Below are 18,621 nucleotides of genomic sequence, written 5' to 3'. Positions count from 1 at the left end.
TAAGGTCGACCAGCAATATAATGTTACAGTAAGGTCGACCAGCAATATAATGTTACAGTAAGGTCGACCAGCAATATAATGTCACAGTAAGGTCGACCAGCAATATAATGTCACAGTAAGGTCGACCAGCAATATAATGTCACAGTAAGGTCGACCACCAGTATAATGTTACAGTAAGATCGACTAGCAATATAATGTTACAGTAAGTTCAAACAGCAATATAATCTTACAGTAAGGTCGACCCGCAAAAAAAAAATTTTTTTTTTGCGGGTCGACCTTACTGTGAACTTATATTGATGGTCGAACTTACTGTGACATTATATTCCTTGCCGACCTTACTGTGCCATTATATTGCTGGTCGACTCTACTGTGACATTATAGTGCTGGTCGACTCTACTGTGACATTATATTTCTTGTCGACCTTACTGTTACATTATATTGCTGGTCCACCTTACTGTAACATTATCTTGCTGGTCGACCTTACTATGACATTATATTGCTGGGCGACCGTACTGTGACATTATATTGTTGGTCGACCTTACTGTACCATTATATTGCTGGTCGAACTTACTGTGACATTATATTGGTCGACCTTACTGTGGCATTATATTGCTGGTCTACCTTACTGTGACATTATCTTGCTGGTCGACCTTCCTCTAACATTATATGGCTGGGCGACCTTACTGTACCATTATATTGCTGGTCGAACTTACTGTGACATTATATTCCTTGCCGACCTTACTGTGCCATTATATTGCTGGTCTACCTTACTGTAACATTATGTGGCTGGTCGACCTTACTTGCTACGACATATTCCAGGGGTGCAGAGAGCGAAAGTGAGCAGAACCCCTTGTTATCGAGGATGCCCCCTGCAAGGAAATGTAGTAACTGTCGACCACCAATATAATGTCACAGTGAGGTCGACCAGCAATATGATGTCACAGTAAGGTCGGCCACCAGTATAATGTTACAGTAAGGGCGACCAGCAATATAATGTCATAGTAAGGTCGACCAGCAATAAAATGTCACAGTAAGGTCGGCCACCAGTATAATGTTACAGTAAGGGCGACCAGCAATATAATGGTACAGTAAGGTCGCCCAGCCATATAATGTTACAGTAAGTACAAACAGCAATATAATGTGACAGTAAGGTCGACCAGCCACATAATGTTACAGTAAGGGCGACCAGCCATATAATGTTAGAGGAAGGTCGACCAGCAATATAATGTTACAGTAAGGTCGACCAGCAATATAATGCTTACTCTTGCTTCTTTTGCGACCTCAACGTTCAAAATGTTTCTCCAATATCAAAAAATGACAAGACGACAACTTGCCTATAACAATACGGAAGGTCGGTAGGCAAATAGTTTTGGTGTAATTTGAATTTATTACTTTCATAGATGAATGTTATGCTTTATATCAAATTTTACAATGCATCTCCACAAAATGACAATCAGAATAGAAGAAAGTGAATTAAAAGAATTATTGTGAGCTTTGCCTTGATAATATTTTAATCGTAAATACAACTAAGTGATAAAATATCTAGGGTCGGCAGGAAAATCTGGTGTAGGTCGGGATACCTGAAACACGCATTACATATTGTTATTTTCTTACAATACAAAGAGATATCGGCTTGTAGTAAGAACTGATGAAAACTAAACAGTAGTTGGTATGTCCACGGACTATATTTGAAACTCTTCAAGTCGTTATCATTTATATTAAAAGATAAAAAGACAAGAAAAGATAAATATAACACAATGCATTAATATTGATTATAAACTGCATCTGAAAGTAGCTTAATTCCAGCCTACACATCCTCGATAACCAGGAGTTCCGTTCATTTTCGCTCTCTGCACCCCTGGAATATGTCGTAGCAAAATTGAAGGCACGCGGCTAACTATTTGTTTGGTCTCGGATTAAAAAGACGTTTACCGTTATGCGACCGCGGGATTCTTTTGATGTACATCAAAGGATCAAACTATTCTTCTTGTCTCCCCACAAGACGGCGCATGCTGAGCCTTCAATTATGCCATGACATATTCCAGGGGTGCAGAGAGCGAAAGTGAGCAGAACCCCTTGTTATCGAGGATGCACCCTGCAAGGAAATGTAGTAACTGAACTTCAAAAGTAGGCTAGTCTTCATTTGATGATGATTCAATGTTATCGGGCTCGATCTATCATTCGGAACTCCTCGGAGAAATGGTTTTGAAACAAAACAATATTTTAAAAGACAACTAAAGTCAACAAAGGCGACTATAGGGCCTGGTTAAAAAGGCCGGTTTCTATAGCAACCACCTTTCTCTAAAGTTAATCCTCTCTAAAAGCTATTAGCTAATATGTATATTAACATCTTAGAATGTGGGGCTGTCGGTCCAAACTGCCTTTAAATTCCATTCTAATAAAACTGGAACCTGTCTGAAGTGAGGCGTAAGTCCATAAAGTACTCGGGGACTCATAAGTTATTTCTGAACAAAGAACTAGATAAATTGCCCTCATATCACACGAAACGGCACAGTCGGTCATTACGTTCTGGAACTCGAGCTGCAACAAGTGATCATTATTTGTTCTCGATTTGTTTTTGATTGCAAGAACAAAACAATGGTTGCCGGTGAGCGGCTGAAACATGACGGTCCTTTAAGCGTCAATAATCGTACAAATATTTAAACTGTCACGACAGTTCTTTTATACACGTAGTAGAGGCCGTGTGAGGTAATGGGGTTCAAAAAAATCTGGTCACGCTAGACAGAAACCATTGCAATTAATATCTTTGCAAGACGCCATGTCTAGTCACGAGCACTTTACAAACGTGTAGCATTGTAGCAGAGAAGGTTTGATCTGCCGAGCACATGAGTTTGTATGATCGTATGATCCTCACGTTAATCTGAGATCAGTTAATGTAATACCACACACAAAATGTTTTACTGTATATAATACATACAATTGTAGGAAGGTTTTGAAATATGCTTAAAAAATGTAATTATGCAAATACGGTGTCGTGGATGTATAATTAGGGCTTTTCACGATCAGGTAAAAAGACCTATTGCTTTTGTTATGTTTTAAGCTCATGGTGAGCGTAAAACGTCCGTCGTCCGTCCGTCCGTCAACTTTTCCTTTAAAACACTACTAGTCCTGAACGGCCAAGTATATTTTGACTAAATATGGTCTGGAGCATCCTTAGCCCAAGGAGACTCAATTTTGTATAAATGGTGAGTGGTCCTCTGGGGGCAGAGGGGCGGGGCCCAATAGGGGAAATAGAGCAAATTCTTCAAAATTCTTCTTCTTCTGTAGGAATGACAGGATTTTGTCAAATTTTGGTATAAAGCACCCTTTGTTGATGGGGAACCAATATTGTATAAACGGTTTACCTGACCCCACTAATGGCAGAGAGGCGGGCCCAATAAGGGATATAGAGGAATAGCTTTAATATCATTTTTCTTCCGTTTGAATGAAGGTATTTTGACCAAATTTGAACTGTAGCATTCTATGGGGAAGAACAATCATTTTAATTTATAAATGTTGGGTTTGAACCTCCTAGGGGTGGGGCCCAAAAGGGGCAATTTAGCAAAATCTTTTAAATTCTTCTTCTTCTTTAGGAATGACAAGGTTTTGTCCATATTTGGTCTAAAACATCCTTTGGTAAAGGAAACTATATTATGTATAAACGTTGGATCCTGTTTGTTATTCTTTTTCTACTCAAAGGTTTGTCCCCACAATATCTTCTAAAGGATATAATGGATATCAATAATCTTTCGACATCTTATATGGTATGGTGTAAAGGTGCCACAACATTTTCAAGCACTTCAAAAAAACAATATGGCCGCCATGACGTTAGAAGTCTTAAAACGGCCATAACTCAAAAACTATTGATAATACAGCATTCATGAAGTAATAATATTATTTGACTTTTAACTTTTTTATACGTGTTAATACAAAAGAGGTCAAATAAAAATCATTGCTGTTTTCATTTTTCAAGTTTTTTGAAAATGCAGAATTGCATCTCTATAAATTATGTCTTTACTTTTTCTGTGACGTTTATCTTTGACACCCTACGCAATTTTGAATATTTCTTTTGATTTTTTTAGAATGCCGACAATATTTTTAAACCTGTTTTTCTTCAATGTCTATGATGATAATTGCATTTATCTATTATCTATGCATTTAACTGACACAGAGTGACCTGGAGGATTAATAATGATTTGAAGTTTTATGCTATCTGAACAATTACTGTGGCATTATTCTTCGAATCTTGCATGAATACCATAATTCTACTGTTCTACAAATTTGTTATTTCTGAATTGGAATTATTTTGATTAGTCCATACTATCTTTTACTGTTTGCTTTTCCCGTTTTTGTAAAGGTATTTTAAATGGAGCTCACACAATCAATACTGAAACCTAATGTAGGCTTCTCCGATAAACACACTAACCAACTAATTAACTCAAAAGTACAACCCCTAAAAAACAGGTAAAATATTTCGGTCCATGACAGCCATGTCAGGTTGCAAACCTCATTATTGTAGAAGAATTTATAAAGAATGAAGGTCAAATCTAATTTTAGTAACCTTGCCCGGTGGCTTAAAATAGTCCTGTGACCACAGTATGTTGGCATAACTTAGCCGGATGGTCTAAGGTAGTCCTGTGACCCCAGTATGTTGGCATAACTTAGCCGGATGGTCTAAGGTAGTCCTGTGACCACAGTATGTTGGCATAACTGAGCCGGATGGTCTAAGGTAGTCCTGTGACCTCATTAAGTCTTCCCGGGCTCCACGGGAGTTCTATAAGTTGGAATATATTCATGGTCCCAGACACAACCTCATTATTCATGATTTTTTCATACGTAAATACATATTTTACCCTTAAATTTCCAATTTTCCTTTCCAATTTTCCAATACTGTCGAAGTTTCAACATTTCAAAATAAACCTACAAAAAAAACTTATAATTGATATATGAAAATCTGATTTTGGTAATTCTAAACTAGGCAGCAATTACCTTCTTTTATATCTGGGTTTCATAAAAACACATTATCAAATAGATACATATTTTTAGTTTGTGAAATGCGATTAGCGAAATGTCAGTAGGAAACTGTCTTATATATAATATATGCACAAATCCTTCGCTGTCCCGTATCGACGAATGAAATGTGAACTGGAAGCTGTGTATACGCGTGAACTTTGTGACCCCGTGTGTGGATATGAGTCTATACAGTCGATGGCACGCATGCACCAACAACTCACATATTACTGTGTATTGGCTGTGAATTCGCATTAGACTGACACGGTAGGTGCAAGATAAATCGGTAAAGGGTCAATTCTGACTATTCATGAACCACGTCACTCAAAAAGGGTTCGTTTAGGGGGTCGAGTTTAGGTGTTGGACAATTTTCTACATGACATTCTTTCCATCCTTGGCTACATGATATTGTCTCCGCATGTGATATTGTAAACAACCACTCTGACCCATTTTAGTGGCAGTAGTCGATGGATGTAATAGGTGTGCGAACAGTCACACACACACACACCGATCCCATCTTCTTCACTTCATTATAGTCTACATTGTTGGACAGGTTTTACGTCCACTTCACTACCGAGTACAGTTCGTTTAGCAGACGATCGTAGTTTGTAAACACACTAAGTAATCATATTTATATGTGTATGGGGCTGATGAGTAATAATACAAACACATAACCGTTAAGGCGAGTGACAAGCTGGTTTTGTTCATCATTTACATGTATATTGTTACATGTAGCTCAGAAGTGGCCTAACATATTTTTGAAATACGTGGATCTTCTTGATTATGTGTAAATCTAGCTGTAATATAGGAAGTAGTGTGACATAGAGGGCAGAAAATACTTCAAACACGAGTGCTATGCATGTCTAGTACTGTAGTTATGCTACCCCTACTCTTGAAAAAAGCTCCTCGTACGTGTCTTACACTAAATTAAGTGACTGTGGTTAAAGGCTATGTTTGCATAAAATGTCCGCCATGTTGAAACACAATGACAGACCCTTCAAAAATCACCAAAACGTCGTTTAAGTCAATTACTTATAAGTTGTTTGTTTAATAAAAGGAAATTGTATAACTCTTATGAAATATTTGACACAAAATATATTTTGTGAACTTTGTAAATCGAAATCCTCTTCGCTACACTTTGAACGCACCTACATCATTATACATTGGGCAAACATTTGCTACAAGGTTGACAATAGTATCTGTTGGTGCTGTTTTAGGCACGATTACCCTTAAATTTTAAAATTATGCTCTTCGTTTTGAATAAATAAACAAATCAGCAAGGGCTTAATTGTTGGTCGTTATCATTTAGCCTTGTCGATTTACCATGTTAAATAGTTTTGAATTTCATGTTCTGGTACATTCGATTTCATAAAAGACGCAAAATTTCGCATTTATATTGAATCATTAGATATTTACACAATCCTATAAAACAATGGTAAGGCACTGATCGCTCGACAAAAGGTATTAAATTGTTGTTAAACTTCTCTTGTTTGAGTCCTTCGACTGGGCGCATCCATCTTGGGTCTTTTCACTGTAAGTATGATCACTACGCCTGATGGATGGCGGCGTAAAACACGTACAGAATACATTACTTTGTCGTGTGTTTACAAATTATACATTTCTTAATAAATTTTAACTAATCATATGCTATAATACAAATGTTTCAGCCCCAGAAACACAATATGACAATATTTAAATTTTGTTGCAGCGCATGTGCAAATCTCGAGATTAGGTGTGATTGTATTTCCTTTCACGGTAAATTCAGATGCTGAAGCAGATCGCAACATCCGATTGGTTTTGTGTTATTGAACGAAGTAAGTATCGGACAGGCGAATTGAGAATATACACTTTTGACATGTTTTAAATGGAAATTTAATGTGTGTGACTTCAGTGAAATGATATGGGGCTTGGCATCGTGGTGAAAAGCACAACACAACTGTCAAGTCAGACATAAATATATCCAGATTTTGAGGACAATAATCCCCGATTACCCATGATATGAAAGTGCCCGTGTGTCATAACTACTTTCAAAGAACTGTCATGGCAGAGAAATGTGATATTTTGTGTTTCACCACGATTTGTGAATTTTGGAATTACCTCTTTAATTTGGCATTTGATTGAAATCTGAGACTAATAGTGACTAGCAACCTAATCAACGGATTGAATTATTATTTTGGGACAACTTTCTATATTCACTTGAATCCTGTGTGTGCGCAGCAGTGGACACTTTTTTCAAGTGAGTGTTAAGGTATTTTATATTTGATCTGTTTTTTTAATTATGATAAACTATACATTAACTTTATATCACACTATTTACGTTTGAACAATGTCACCAAACTTATCTCTCTGTTGGAAGTGTGAGCAAAATATTGAAATGTGAACATTGCTTCCAAAATGGCTGCCAACTGTTATGAACATAGTCCTTAAACACAATATTTACAATATGAGAGGAGGGTGTCTCCTTTTGATATTCATTTTCTAGTCCTTTAGTGACAAATTATTTGAAATTAGAGGGAAGGGTGCCTTTTGATAAACTTAAACTGTCTGAAACCTGTAGCTAGCACAGGAGACACTGCAAGAGTTGAAATGCCCTGAGGGTGTGTGTATTACACAAGGTATAGGGTCCGATGTCAAATTACATTTACCTCCTGATCAGAAACCAAGAGGCAAAATTGGGGGGGGGGGGGGGGGGGNACTGTATACACATTAGCTATAGAAATTATGTTTAATAATAATAATAATAATAATAATATACAACATTTATATAGCGCCCTATTTAATAATTTTTCAACATATGGATGATAGACATAGTTATAATTGTGAAACAAAGACTTACAATCACTTTTATACATTTAAGCAAGCAATGTGCACATAATTGAACAAATAAAGGGTGGTATTTACATGACGTCTTTGCAGAGACCCTAAAATGCAGACGTGAAGAGGTGAGTTTTGTTGTCCCTCTTGAATTTGTCCAGGGTATTTGACTTTCTAAAAGCAGATGGTAAGCTATTCCACAACGTGGCCGAAACCCTCCCAAAGCACCGGTTTCCATTGGTCACAGTACGAGATTTTGGGACACACAATGTTTCTGTAAATACTGAGGAGCTGTTCCATTCAGTGCCTGGTATGTGTATACCAACATTTTGTACTGCGACCTATATCGTACAGGTAACCAGTGCAATGGATATAGCACAGGTATGCTGTGCTCTCTCTTTTGAGTACGAGTAACCAGCCGTGCTGCAGTGTTCAGGACCCTGTGCAGACGACTAGTTAGTTTGTCAGATATACCACAGAGCATGGCGTTACCATAATCCAACCGAGAGGTAACAAGTGAATGCACCAAAATCTTGCATGTATCTTCAGATATAAACTGCCGAATACAGCCTATGTTCCTGATCTGGTAGTTACAGGATTTGATAATAGCGTTCACTTGTTTTTCCATGTTCAGTGAACTATCAAAGTATACCCCTAGGTTTTTAACAGCTGGAACAGTCTCAATAGTTCTGGCACCGACCTTGAGCTGGAGAGCCATTGTTTGCTTACACTTTGGGGAGTTATGATTAGTTCCGTCTTTTCCTGATTAAGCTTTAGCATGTTGGCGTTCATCCAGGTACTGATTTCTGTCAGACAAGCTTCCAGATTTTCTGAAACTGAAACATTATAGCAATGATAGCGAAGACTATGGCGACGACAAATCTTTCCAATCGGTACAGGCAATATTTTCGGGGTCCTAACATCGACCCTTGAGGAACCCCGAAATCTTGTTCTTTGTCATGTGAGGTGGTTGATTCGATGGCAACACACTGTCGTCTTTCACTCAGATAAGACTTAATCCAGCATAGTGCGGTATCAGTCACTCCATAAGAGTATTCCGGAGACGTTTTTCATAAAGTATGCCAAGGTCGATGACGTCAAATGTAGCTGACAAGTCCAGCATGACAAGCACCGCTCTGCATTTGTTATCCAATGCAGAAGCTATGTCATTATGTACACGTAAAAGGGCCGTCTAAGAAGAGCATCCCATGTGGTAGGCCGATTGCATGTGGTCATGTAGACTGTTTGCATGGAGATGAACCTCTAAACGCCGGGACACAACCTTCTCCAAGATCTTAGACAGAAAAAGCAGATTCGAAACTGGGCGGTAGTTTTTCAACTCCTCCTTGTCCATTCCAGGCTTCTTTAACAATGGACTTACATGTGCCTTCTTGAAACACAGTGGAACCTTTGACTCAGCCAATGATTTGTTCATGATTGAGGTAAGCAAAGGAAGCAGTGCTTCATGCCATTGCATTAAAGGTCCGTAGGCAGTGGATCAAGCTCACAGGACTTCGATTGCGAGGTCATGATGATATTGCGCAAATCGTCCTGGGTTATTGGTGAGAGCTTTGCCATTGGTTCCCCATTAAATTCAATGTCAGCAGTCATGACAGAGATATCATTGTCGGCAGAAGAGTTCACTTCGTCAATATTTTTCCGGATTGAGCTGATTTTATTCAGAAAGTAATCGCTAAACTTGTTTGATGAGTCTTTTCCAGAATTACAGCTTGGTAGGATTTTTTCACTTTCTGGCCCATTAGGTTTTTGGTGGGTCTTAAAAGCTGTCTATAATCCTTGCCACATTCTTCGATTCTTTCTGAATAATAAACTTTCTTTGACTGAATGAGAAGTGAACCAACTAGCCGACATTGTTCCCTATAAATCTGTTGGTGAACGGTTAATTTGGTCCGTCGCCACTGTCTCTCTGCTTTTCTACGGTTCTGTTTTTCTACGCGGAGATTTTCCATTATACCACGGGGCATTCGGTCTCACAGTTATTACTTTAGTCTGTAGAGGCACGTGTTTCTCTATAAGGGCTTCTATACTAGATGTGTATGCTTCAACAAGAGCATTAACCCCGCCTTCAGTAGATTGAAGGGAGGAAGAAGACTGGATGTCATTGTTGAAATCTGGTATTGAAATTTCGCGGAATTTCCGGAATCTAACCTGTTTCCTTGCACGATCTGGCTTACTACAATTCAGTGTTACGTGGACAGCAAACTGGTCTCCAGATTGGTTCCACTTTACATCATTTAGACATGGATCAATCACTGGAATTGCTCCATCAATGACTGAGTTATCTTCCCTCGTTATGACCACATCCACTATGTGGTCATGGGTGTGTGTAGCTTCTGTCACATGCTGAATCAGACCCCTGGAATCTTGTAGCCCAGAGAACTGGCAAGCATCAACATAAGATAGATCGTCTAAGTGGAAATTTAAGTCACCCGTGGTCTTAAAAGGTACACCATTCATAAAAACCATTGTATTTCTAAAAGCATTCTGTTTAGATGGAGGAGGCCTGTAAATGATACACAATCTAAATTGTTTATCACCAGCAATGATAGAACAAGCCATATGCCCAAAACGTGTGTTAACATCATCATGGCTGGAAAAGAGATGTCTCACACTTAGCCTTTCTTAAACAGAACAGCCACCCCACCACCACGTTTGCCAAGTCTAGCATTGTTGAGGAATACATAGCCTGCTGGTATTAGCTAAGCTAGTACCTGGTCATCGATATCTGAACATAACCAGGTTTCTGCCAATGCAAGAATGTCAATGTCCTGAGATGTTACAAAATCCCCGATGGAGAATGACATATTCTTCACCGAGCGACAGTTTAAGGACACTTAATTCATAGGAATAACTGACTTACAGTGATCAGCTGTTGTTGGCTTGATGACATGTAGATTCTCGCACGATACTGATGATGTCGGAAACAGTGTGGAAGTATCGTTACGAGAATGCACAATGATGTTGATGCCTGATACTTCTGTAAGTGCAGTATGGCCCTGCAAGAAAGTGTGCGAGGCGGACAGACCATTTGTAGTGACCAAATGGATGCGATTATCAGTGTTCAGGCCCGCGTTGGTACAACCACTGGTTCCGTTTTATTTAACACCAATAACACTTGGTATTCGCCTAACAGCACCCTTTCCTGCCCGTGTCCCACGTCTTGTGCGCAAGTTCTTTTCCGAATTTGATTCCTTAAAATCCTCTTAAAGATGTCTAGTAATAGCATGACTCACTAGTCTAAGTGCCAGGAGAACAGAACTACAATACTTAAACATATATGAATGTGATATCAACCTCCGCTGATGGAAGAAAAAGCACAGTATGGAAATTCACGGTTCTGCAGGGGGTACCCAAATTAGTCGCCTCTTCTGTGGCGTGTACCGAGATGATATATATATATTAGAAATGATCCTACAACTTCTAGTATTTACAACATAAGCGAAACAACATCAAACAAAAACAGCAGAACAACAGTGCCAAATGTCTAGAACATATCTACCAAATTTCCGATTCTGGAATGGGACTCGCATTAAAAATGGCATTAGAAAATTACTACAAATGGCATCAGAAAATTGTTACAAATGGCATCAGAAAGTTGGAGGGTCCTTACCCTTAAAGACATCCCTATGCACTAATGATATGTATTTGCAGGGGGTGTCATTGTTTCTTCAATCATTACTTTTCTTTCTTTTTTTCCAAAAGTTATTAAGTAAACTTAGATTTCTGAAGAAAGAAAAAAGATTCTAGGAAGTGTGTAGTTTTTTCTAGTACAGAATTAGATGCTATCCAAGTCCATACTTCTAGTAAGAAATTATATTTAACGTCAATATTGACGGAGGAAAGTTTAAAGATGAAGATGTGTCTACCATGAAATTAAAATATCAGAATAAGCTTTAAAAATGTCTAAAACTATAAAAACAATGTTTATTATTTTCCAATTAAAGATAAAGAATACCGTAGAGATTATATATATATATATGTGTGTGTAATTATGTTTTAAAAAAAAGATGAATTAACCATAAATGATAACTGCGCATGGATCTTTTTTCCTCAAGAACAGATTTCAGTTTATTTTCAGAAAAACTGCTAACACTGTTTTATTGATTTAACCTTCTCATAATCCTTCCCGATTTATTTTGAAATTTTCAAAATTTAATGTCCTAAATGACCTTTTAGTTCTTTAAATGTAACACCTGTGCCCTGTGGCTATTATGTACTACTGAACGTGTACACAAGGCTCTATCATGGTTCAGTGACCCATTAATTGATGCTGGGGTGTGTTAATTGTCAATTAGCGTTGAATATCTATGTAACACCCAGTTTGTACACCATTTAAGGCATAAGATAGTGTGAAACACTACTATAGAGTCAAAATCACTGTTTTGAAATAGAATTGTGCCCGAGGCTGTCATTTCCTGACAAAGGGACAGCCACAGTATCTTACCTGTAAGCGTGTACTGATGTATCTATGTATCTACTGGACAAACAATATGCTGGATTAATTGACAGGATTAATTGCCTTCACACAAGGTGTTCAAGAGTAGGCAAAGCCCATCAGAATCCCATGTGACGACAGGTGAATGGTCAGTGTGTGGTCATTGCCCATATCTTCTCAGGTAGATATCATATCTAACTCAACCATCAACATGTACCTGACGTGTATTCATCTATTACAAAGAAATCAAAATCAGACCAACTCATAGTTTTTTCTTAATTTTCATTTAAGACGTTTGACAACTTGAGGTTAACGAACTTAAATTAATGCACATATTGGCTTGATCGAGCTTTATCTATATAGTGCCATGCCATGCTATCAGATTTTTCTGGAATTTTTATCTTTTCTTGACTTGTTTGTATAAAACAAAAAAGCGAATTACTCTATTGATGTTGTGTTATAGAGAAACCTTTAATAAAAGGTATAAAATTATAGGAATAATTTCCAAATCATTTACACATATCACATAACAGATACTGATCCCCCATCTCCTGACACTACAACATTGATATGAAATGTGATGTGAATTTAACAATGATGAAGTGTACTTTTAAACGTTTTCCTCTGAAATAGTACAGCTATCTATAGATTTTCTATACTCACCAGAGATTGTGTACAATTTCTCGTTGTTCATGTATATGTTCAGTTGAAATTTTGAGTAATAAATATATATGTCTATTTATGTGTATCGATATTATATAAATATGACATTCATTAGCAGGTGACAGTGAATATTGTCAACCCGAGAAAACCATTGTCACCCGAGGCGAAGCCGAGGGTGACAATGGGTTTTTGAGGGTTGACAATATTCACTGTCACCTGCTAATGAATGTCATATTTATTTTGTTACACCAAAAGTCTTTGTAGCTCAGAAACGGCAGCAAACCTCGATAATGACATCTTGTTTGTTGACAGTCTGCTGTTTACAATCGCTATCGCACCGGCGCTTGAAGAAATTGGCTGTTGCCGTCAAACGTTCTTGTGACCATCACGGTGGGAAAACGAAGCGTTGCACGCACATTTTATGCGCATGTGATATTTTTCACTGTCTCATGGCAATATCACCCGCGCCCATTAAAACCAATGTATTTTTGGAGGGTGACAGAGATTTTTGTTTAATTTTCTCCCAACCAATCAAATAGCTAGAAATTCACTTGAGGTGTAACAATATGAATTATTCAGTTGAATGATTCTTTCCTTTCTCTCTCAATTTCAAATCACAAATTTAAGAAACCCATTTCATTATAAACAATTATTGAAATATGTACTTCAGTCTTTTTAACTTTGGTAAACATTGTAGTACACTAGAGTTCACATCGTTTTGCACTGAAGTTAACACTGAAGTGAACTGGAGTGCACTTCAGTGTTTTGTCACGTTCACTTCCTTGTTCACTACGTGTGCACTACAGAGTGCATTAGATTAGATAATTTTGCTCCCAACTGTAGTCGTATTCCAAAGCCTACTACTCTAAAAAGAAACAGTCCGTAAAAGAATGTGGCCACTACTGGGGGACGAACAAACCGAGTTTACACCACAGTATGGTAACATCGAGTACAGTAATTGATATTTTGATTATTACGGTAAATCAAAAACTGAGCGGAAATTGTGTTTTGTTCAATTACTGTTTATTTTTATTTTTCAGTTATTCACAACTCAATCAACATCGATGATCTTCACACTGGACGATAAGCATGCTGTGTCATTTCTTTTTTCGTCTGCTCTTCGTCATATTCCTGATCTATGAAATCAAAGGGGAGAAAGAAATCTGTCCTGTTCCGTGCTCATGTACATACAAAGGAAAGACCATAGATGTTTTGGATTGCTCAAATCTTGATTGGAAAAATATCCCTTCAAAGTTCATTTTCCCATCTTCCGCGTTACATCTTTCCATTGCCAACAATCTCTTTACAGTGCTTCACAATGGTACCTTCAGAAACCTGTCAAAACTCCAGTCACTTGACATATCTCACAACCGTCTGGCCGTGTTAGAATACTCTTGCTTTGAAGGATTGGAATCATTGCTAACACTGAATATAAGCTATAATAATCTGAAGATGACAACCAATGTGTACGCTCCGGGAATATTCCGGTATCTTGAAAATCTGAAAGTTCTAAACATCCATGGCAACATCAAACAATCGACAGTAGATCAAAACTACCCGGATGTGGCACTTTCTGATCTCGAGTGTTTAGAAGAATTGACTATGGACGGATTAACAAGGGTTATATTTGGAGAAGGATTTCGGAAATTAAGATTTTTGACCTCTCTTGATATGTCAGTTCGGGATGATGAAAGTTCCTGTGTGTTGCTCGACGTTCTCAATATAACGTTCAGCAGTTTGAGTAATTCTACATTATCTGTGTTAAAGCTAGCACAGTGTAATATATACCATATCGCACCAGGGGCGTTCGCAATGCTTAAGCATCTAACGGAATTAGATTTGTCTGAAAATGATAGAATAGGCTTTGGAGGAATGAAAAACGCAAGCTTTGGATTACATTTAACAAATATTCAGGTTCTTCGCCTCAATCGTATCAACAGACACATCGATATATGGACGCTCCGAGAAATACATTTCGTTTATTTTAATATAACAACAATTAAAACGCTGACGTTTGATTTCAATAGGATTACGAGAATACAAAATGGTGTTATTGATCTCCTTCCAATGTCATTGGAGGTTTTGACATTTCGGCACAACTATATAATGGACGCTCACTTCCTAACAAAATTAGTTCGCCTCAACAATCTGCTGGTCTTTGACGTGAGCTACCAGTTGGATTACTCTGTAACAGCAGGACAAAAGGAAAAATCTAAACGTGTTCAACCAGCGACTCCAACATACTCAACTAGGAGGAACAAAAATGAGGAAAGTGGGGAGAAAGCACAAGTCAGCAACTATAACATTTCTATTGCTCCTTTCTTTAAGACAAATATGAAAGATGTGGTACGTTTACAACAAGTTGTAAAAGAGCCAAATAAATACCTCTACAAGTTTTTAAGTTTAAACAGCCAGCAAACTGATGATGTGCTCCGTTTACCTGTCAATGTGCAGAAAGTTATTGGAAGCAATTTGAAGCTTAGCTCTGTATCTGCTCCACCGGTTACATTTGATTCTAATAATTCTTTAGAATATCTCGATCTATCGTCGAATGGGGTCCATGCCTGGTATGGTAAATGGACAGGTTTACATTCCCTCAGGTTTTTAAATATTTCCTTTAATGCAATGTTTCGAATAGCTCCGGATACGCTCGGTGACATGGCTAATTTACATACTCTCCTGCTTAATGGGAACAGACTCGGTATTACTATCATGCAGGATACGCAGTTTCTCACATTTTCCAATCAAACAAAATTAACATATCTAAATTTGAGTGATAATGGATTAACTGATCTACCAGAATTAATCTTTGCCAAACAAATCATTCTTGAAAAACTTGATCTTCAGAAAAACTTTTTGTCGGCAATTTCTTTTCGAATGGAATCGCTGAAAAGAATAAGAGAGATCAATCTGTCAAATAACACCATAACTGACCTTACGCGCGTCAATATGGATGTGATGGATCATTTAGCCAAGCAGTCAAACTTCATAATTGATCTAACTGGAAATCCCTTGAAATGCACATGTGATCAGTTAGAACAACTCCGGTGGATGATGGTCACTGAAGTTGTGTTCCGGAACTTGAAACATTACAAATGTAAAGCCAGTAACGGAAGTGTTGTCAGTCTTGCTAGGGTGGATGACATGGTAGGACAGATGGATATTGACTGTATAGCAGGGGAGGTTATTATCATTTGTGTGGCAGTGTTCTGCGGATTGTGTTTGCTGCTTTCGCTTCCTGCTCTCGCCTACTACAAAAGGTCTCGTCTCATTTACCTGTTCAGTATAGGCAGAAGACACATTGTTCCCATAAAAAGAAATATTCAAGGTGACGAAGCAAATGATGAACATATAAAATACACAGTATATCTTTCTTTAGAGCCCTCTCGGGCAGTGAATGATTTTGTCTCCAGATTCCAGGTGTACATGCAAAATAAGGGCGTATCTATATGTATACCAGAACTGGATTTGATAGGTGGTGGTAAGGAAACAGTAGATATAGTTAAGGCTATGAACAACAGCACGTGTATACTAGCTCTGATTAATAACGACTACATGACGTCATTTCATCGTCTTTTCGAGTTCGAGGTTGCTGTCACGGAAGGAATTCAGAACCGGTTTAATAATTTGATCGTTGTTTTATTAGGAGACTTAGACAACCAACATATGCAAATGAATGATTTTGTTTCTATGTACTGCCTTGAGAATCACTATTTTGAAGTTCGTGGATCCCCCGAAAAAAAATTGTTTGGTGAATTGGAGAATGAAATATTTAGGTACATGGAATTTACAAAAGGAAAGACATGATACTTTTTATACATGAAAATAATGCAATTAAATTTAGAATATCACTTTATACAAAACAGTCCACTTCATTGTTTAATACATGTTTACTTGGGAAAACATTGCATTGAAAATGGTAAAATTGTACTCGTATACTAATTATATTCATATATATTTCGTGAGATGTGTACCTTGGCATAGTTCCCAAAAAAGAAACAAAGGAAAAAACTAAAACTCATTAATAATTATTTTGAAAATGTAGATCTACATACATATGTTACAAGAAACTTCATATATGAAATGAAGTGCTTCCTTAACCCTTTCACCACTGTAGACCATAATGGACTCATCCAGATCAATGCATGGTAGAGTCTACTAAAGCTACATAGGGTTGAAAGGGTTAATTAGCATTTCTAGTGATCACACATTCTGTATCATACGTTTAAACGCAAGCCTGAAGATGACAGCATCAAGTTAAGCATGACCTGTTGCTTTCTGCATCTATCATTCACTACTGTATAACAAACGTATGACACAGGGTATCCAAAGACGCAGGCTGATGAAAACCATGGTAAGTGTAATGGTCGACATCATTTCATTGCGAAATAAGTTATATACTGTAAATCGCTTTAGAATGGCTTATGTTGGCTATAGAAAGGGCGCTTTATCAAATGTTGTGTATTATTAGTATCATTCCTCTGTTAGATATAAAGGTCGGTGTTTTTTATTATGCTCATTAGCGTGTCTTGTTCTGATCATGGTTCTCGCTTTGAGGACATTACGTGACTTCCATGCTTCAAAGACGCAGAAAACGCTTACTCTTTCGAAACACCTGGTGTTATTCTCCTTGTATTTTTTAATGGTCTCTTTGGTGACCTTTTCTTCTTTCATGTTTTGCCTTAGTTTTATAGACTTGGAGTTTAAAATAAAGTTTTGCTGAAACTTTGGTGTTCTCTTTGACTTTTTTCTTTAAGTAGCAGCACACTTGTGACCATTATAATTATTATGTTTTCGAAGTTGTTCTGTCTTTCAATTATTAATTCCATCTTGATTCAATAAGCGATATTCTCAAAGGACGATATGGGTAAATGTAATACGAAATAAATTAATTCAAGTGCTTTTGGCTAAGTTTAATCGTAATCATAGCGGAAAATGTCAGATAATATGTAGCAAGGTGTCCAGAGTCAATAAGTTTATGTGACTCTGCTGCACCCCCGAGATCAGTGACTTGTGTTGGAATTCTGATACGTCTGTGTCATACAGGCGGTTGGTCAAGCTCCTTTTGCAAATCCAGCATCAGCTCGCATCTCCCTTTTAGCTATTTGTTTGGTTCAGCGAAGACCGATCGCGGATTGTTCACAAATTCAGCCGAGATAAAAAGTCCCTGTCAAATAACTCACTTTAGCCATGATGAAAGAAATTCAAGCCCTGAATTCCGGGTCTTCTAGAAATTCTTTGTCCGTGAACATGTCTAGCTTACCAAACACACGCTGGAGTGGCACATGGTCAAAAGGTATCAAAAGTCTAAGCTCTCTGATGTCCAGAGTGGATGTTGCTCACAAAGTCAAGACAAAGCGTGAGAATTTAGATCTAGCAACTTCTGGCCCAGATCCCAGGTTGACAGTCATTCTAGATGATATGTTAGTCTTGATGATTAATGACATTGGCCACAATATCTTTCAACAAATATATGTTAGGGAAACAGGCCGATAGTTAAAGTCTCTTTACCGTACTCCCTTCTTGAAGACGGCTTGAACAGGTTCTGTCTTCCATTCCTCTGGCAGTGATCCATTCGAAAGGCAGGTATTTACAATCCTTCCGAGGAATGGTGATATTTCCGAGGTGAGGTCTTTCAAGTATTTTTGCCGACACATTGTTGGGGCTACTACCTATAC

At 37.7% G+C, this 18,621-nt stretch overlaps 1 protein-coding gene across 3 annotated transcripts; it reads left to right on the top strand.

Moving 5' to 3' along the window:
• Positions 1-5,191: 5,191 nt before the first annotated feature.
• LOC110463571 (protein artichoke-like) lies at positions 5,192-17,661 on the top strand. Of its 3 annotated transcripts, none has more exons than XM_021518270.1 (2): positions 5,192-5,277; positions 13,984-17,661. In XM_021518270.1, exon 2 carries the CDS (start codon positions 14,033-14,035, stop codon positions 16,748-16,750), a length of 2,718 nt encoding a protein of 905 aa, XP_021373945.1. In that variant the 5' UTR covers positions 5,192-5,277; positions 13,984-14,032; the 3' UTR covers positions 16,751-17,661. The 3 variants fall into 3 exon arrangements, with proteins under 3 accessions (XP_021373945.1, XP_021373946.1, XP_021373947.1); XM_021518271.1 differs by lacking the exon at positions 5,192-5,277 and adding an exon at positions 6,753-6,824; XM_021518272.1 differs by lacking the exon at positions 5,192-5,277 and adding an exon at positions 6,840-7,246.
• Positions 17,662-18,621: the final 960 nt, after the last annotated feature.

This window comes from Mizuhopecten yessoensis, unplaced genomic scaffold, assembly GCF_002113885.1.
Source record: "Mizuhopecten yessoensis strain PY_sf001 unplaced genomic scaffold, ASM211388v2 scaffold10917, whole genome shotgun sequence".
NCBI classification, from domain to species: Eukaryota; Metazoa; Mollusca; class Bivalvia; order Pectinida; family Pectinidae; genus Mizuhopecten; species Mizuhopecten yessoensis.
This window is presented reverse-complemented; position numbering and strand designations above follow the sequence as displayed.

Coding starts and splice junctions, on each gene's coding strand:
- LOC110463571 (XM_021518270.1), top strand. CDS start 14,033: ATGCTGTGTCATTTCTTTTTTCGTCTGCTCTTCGTCATATTCCTGATC.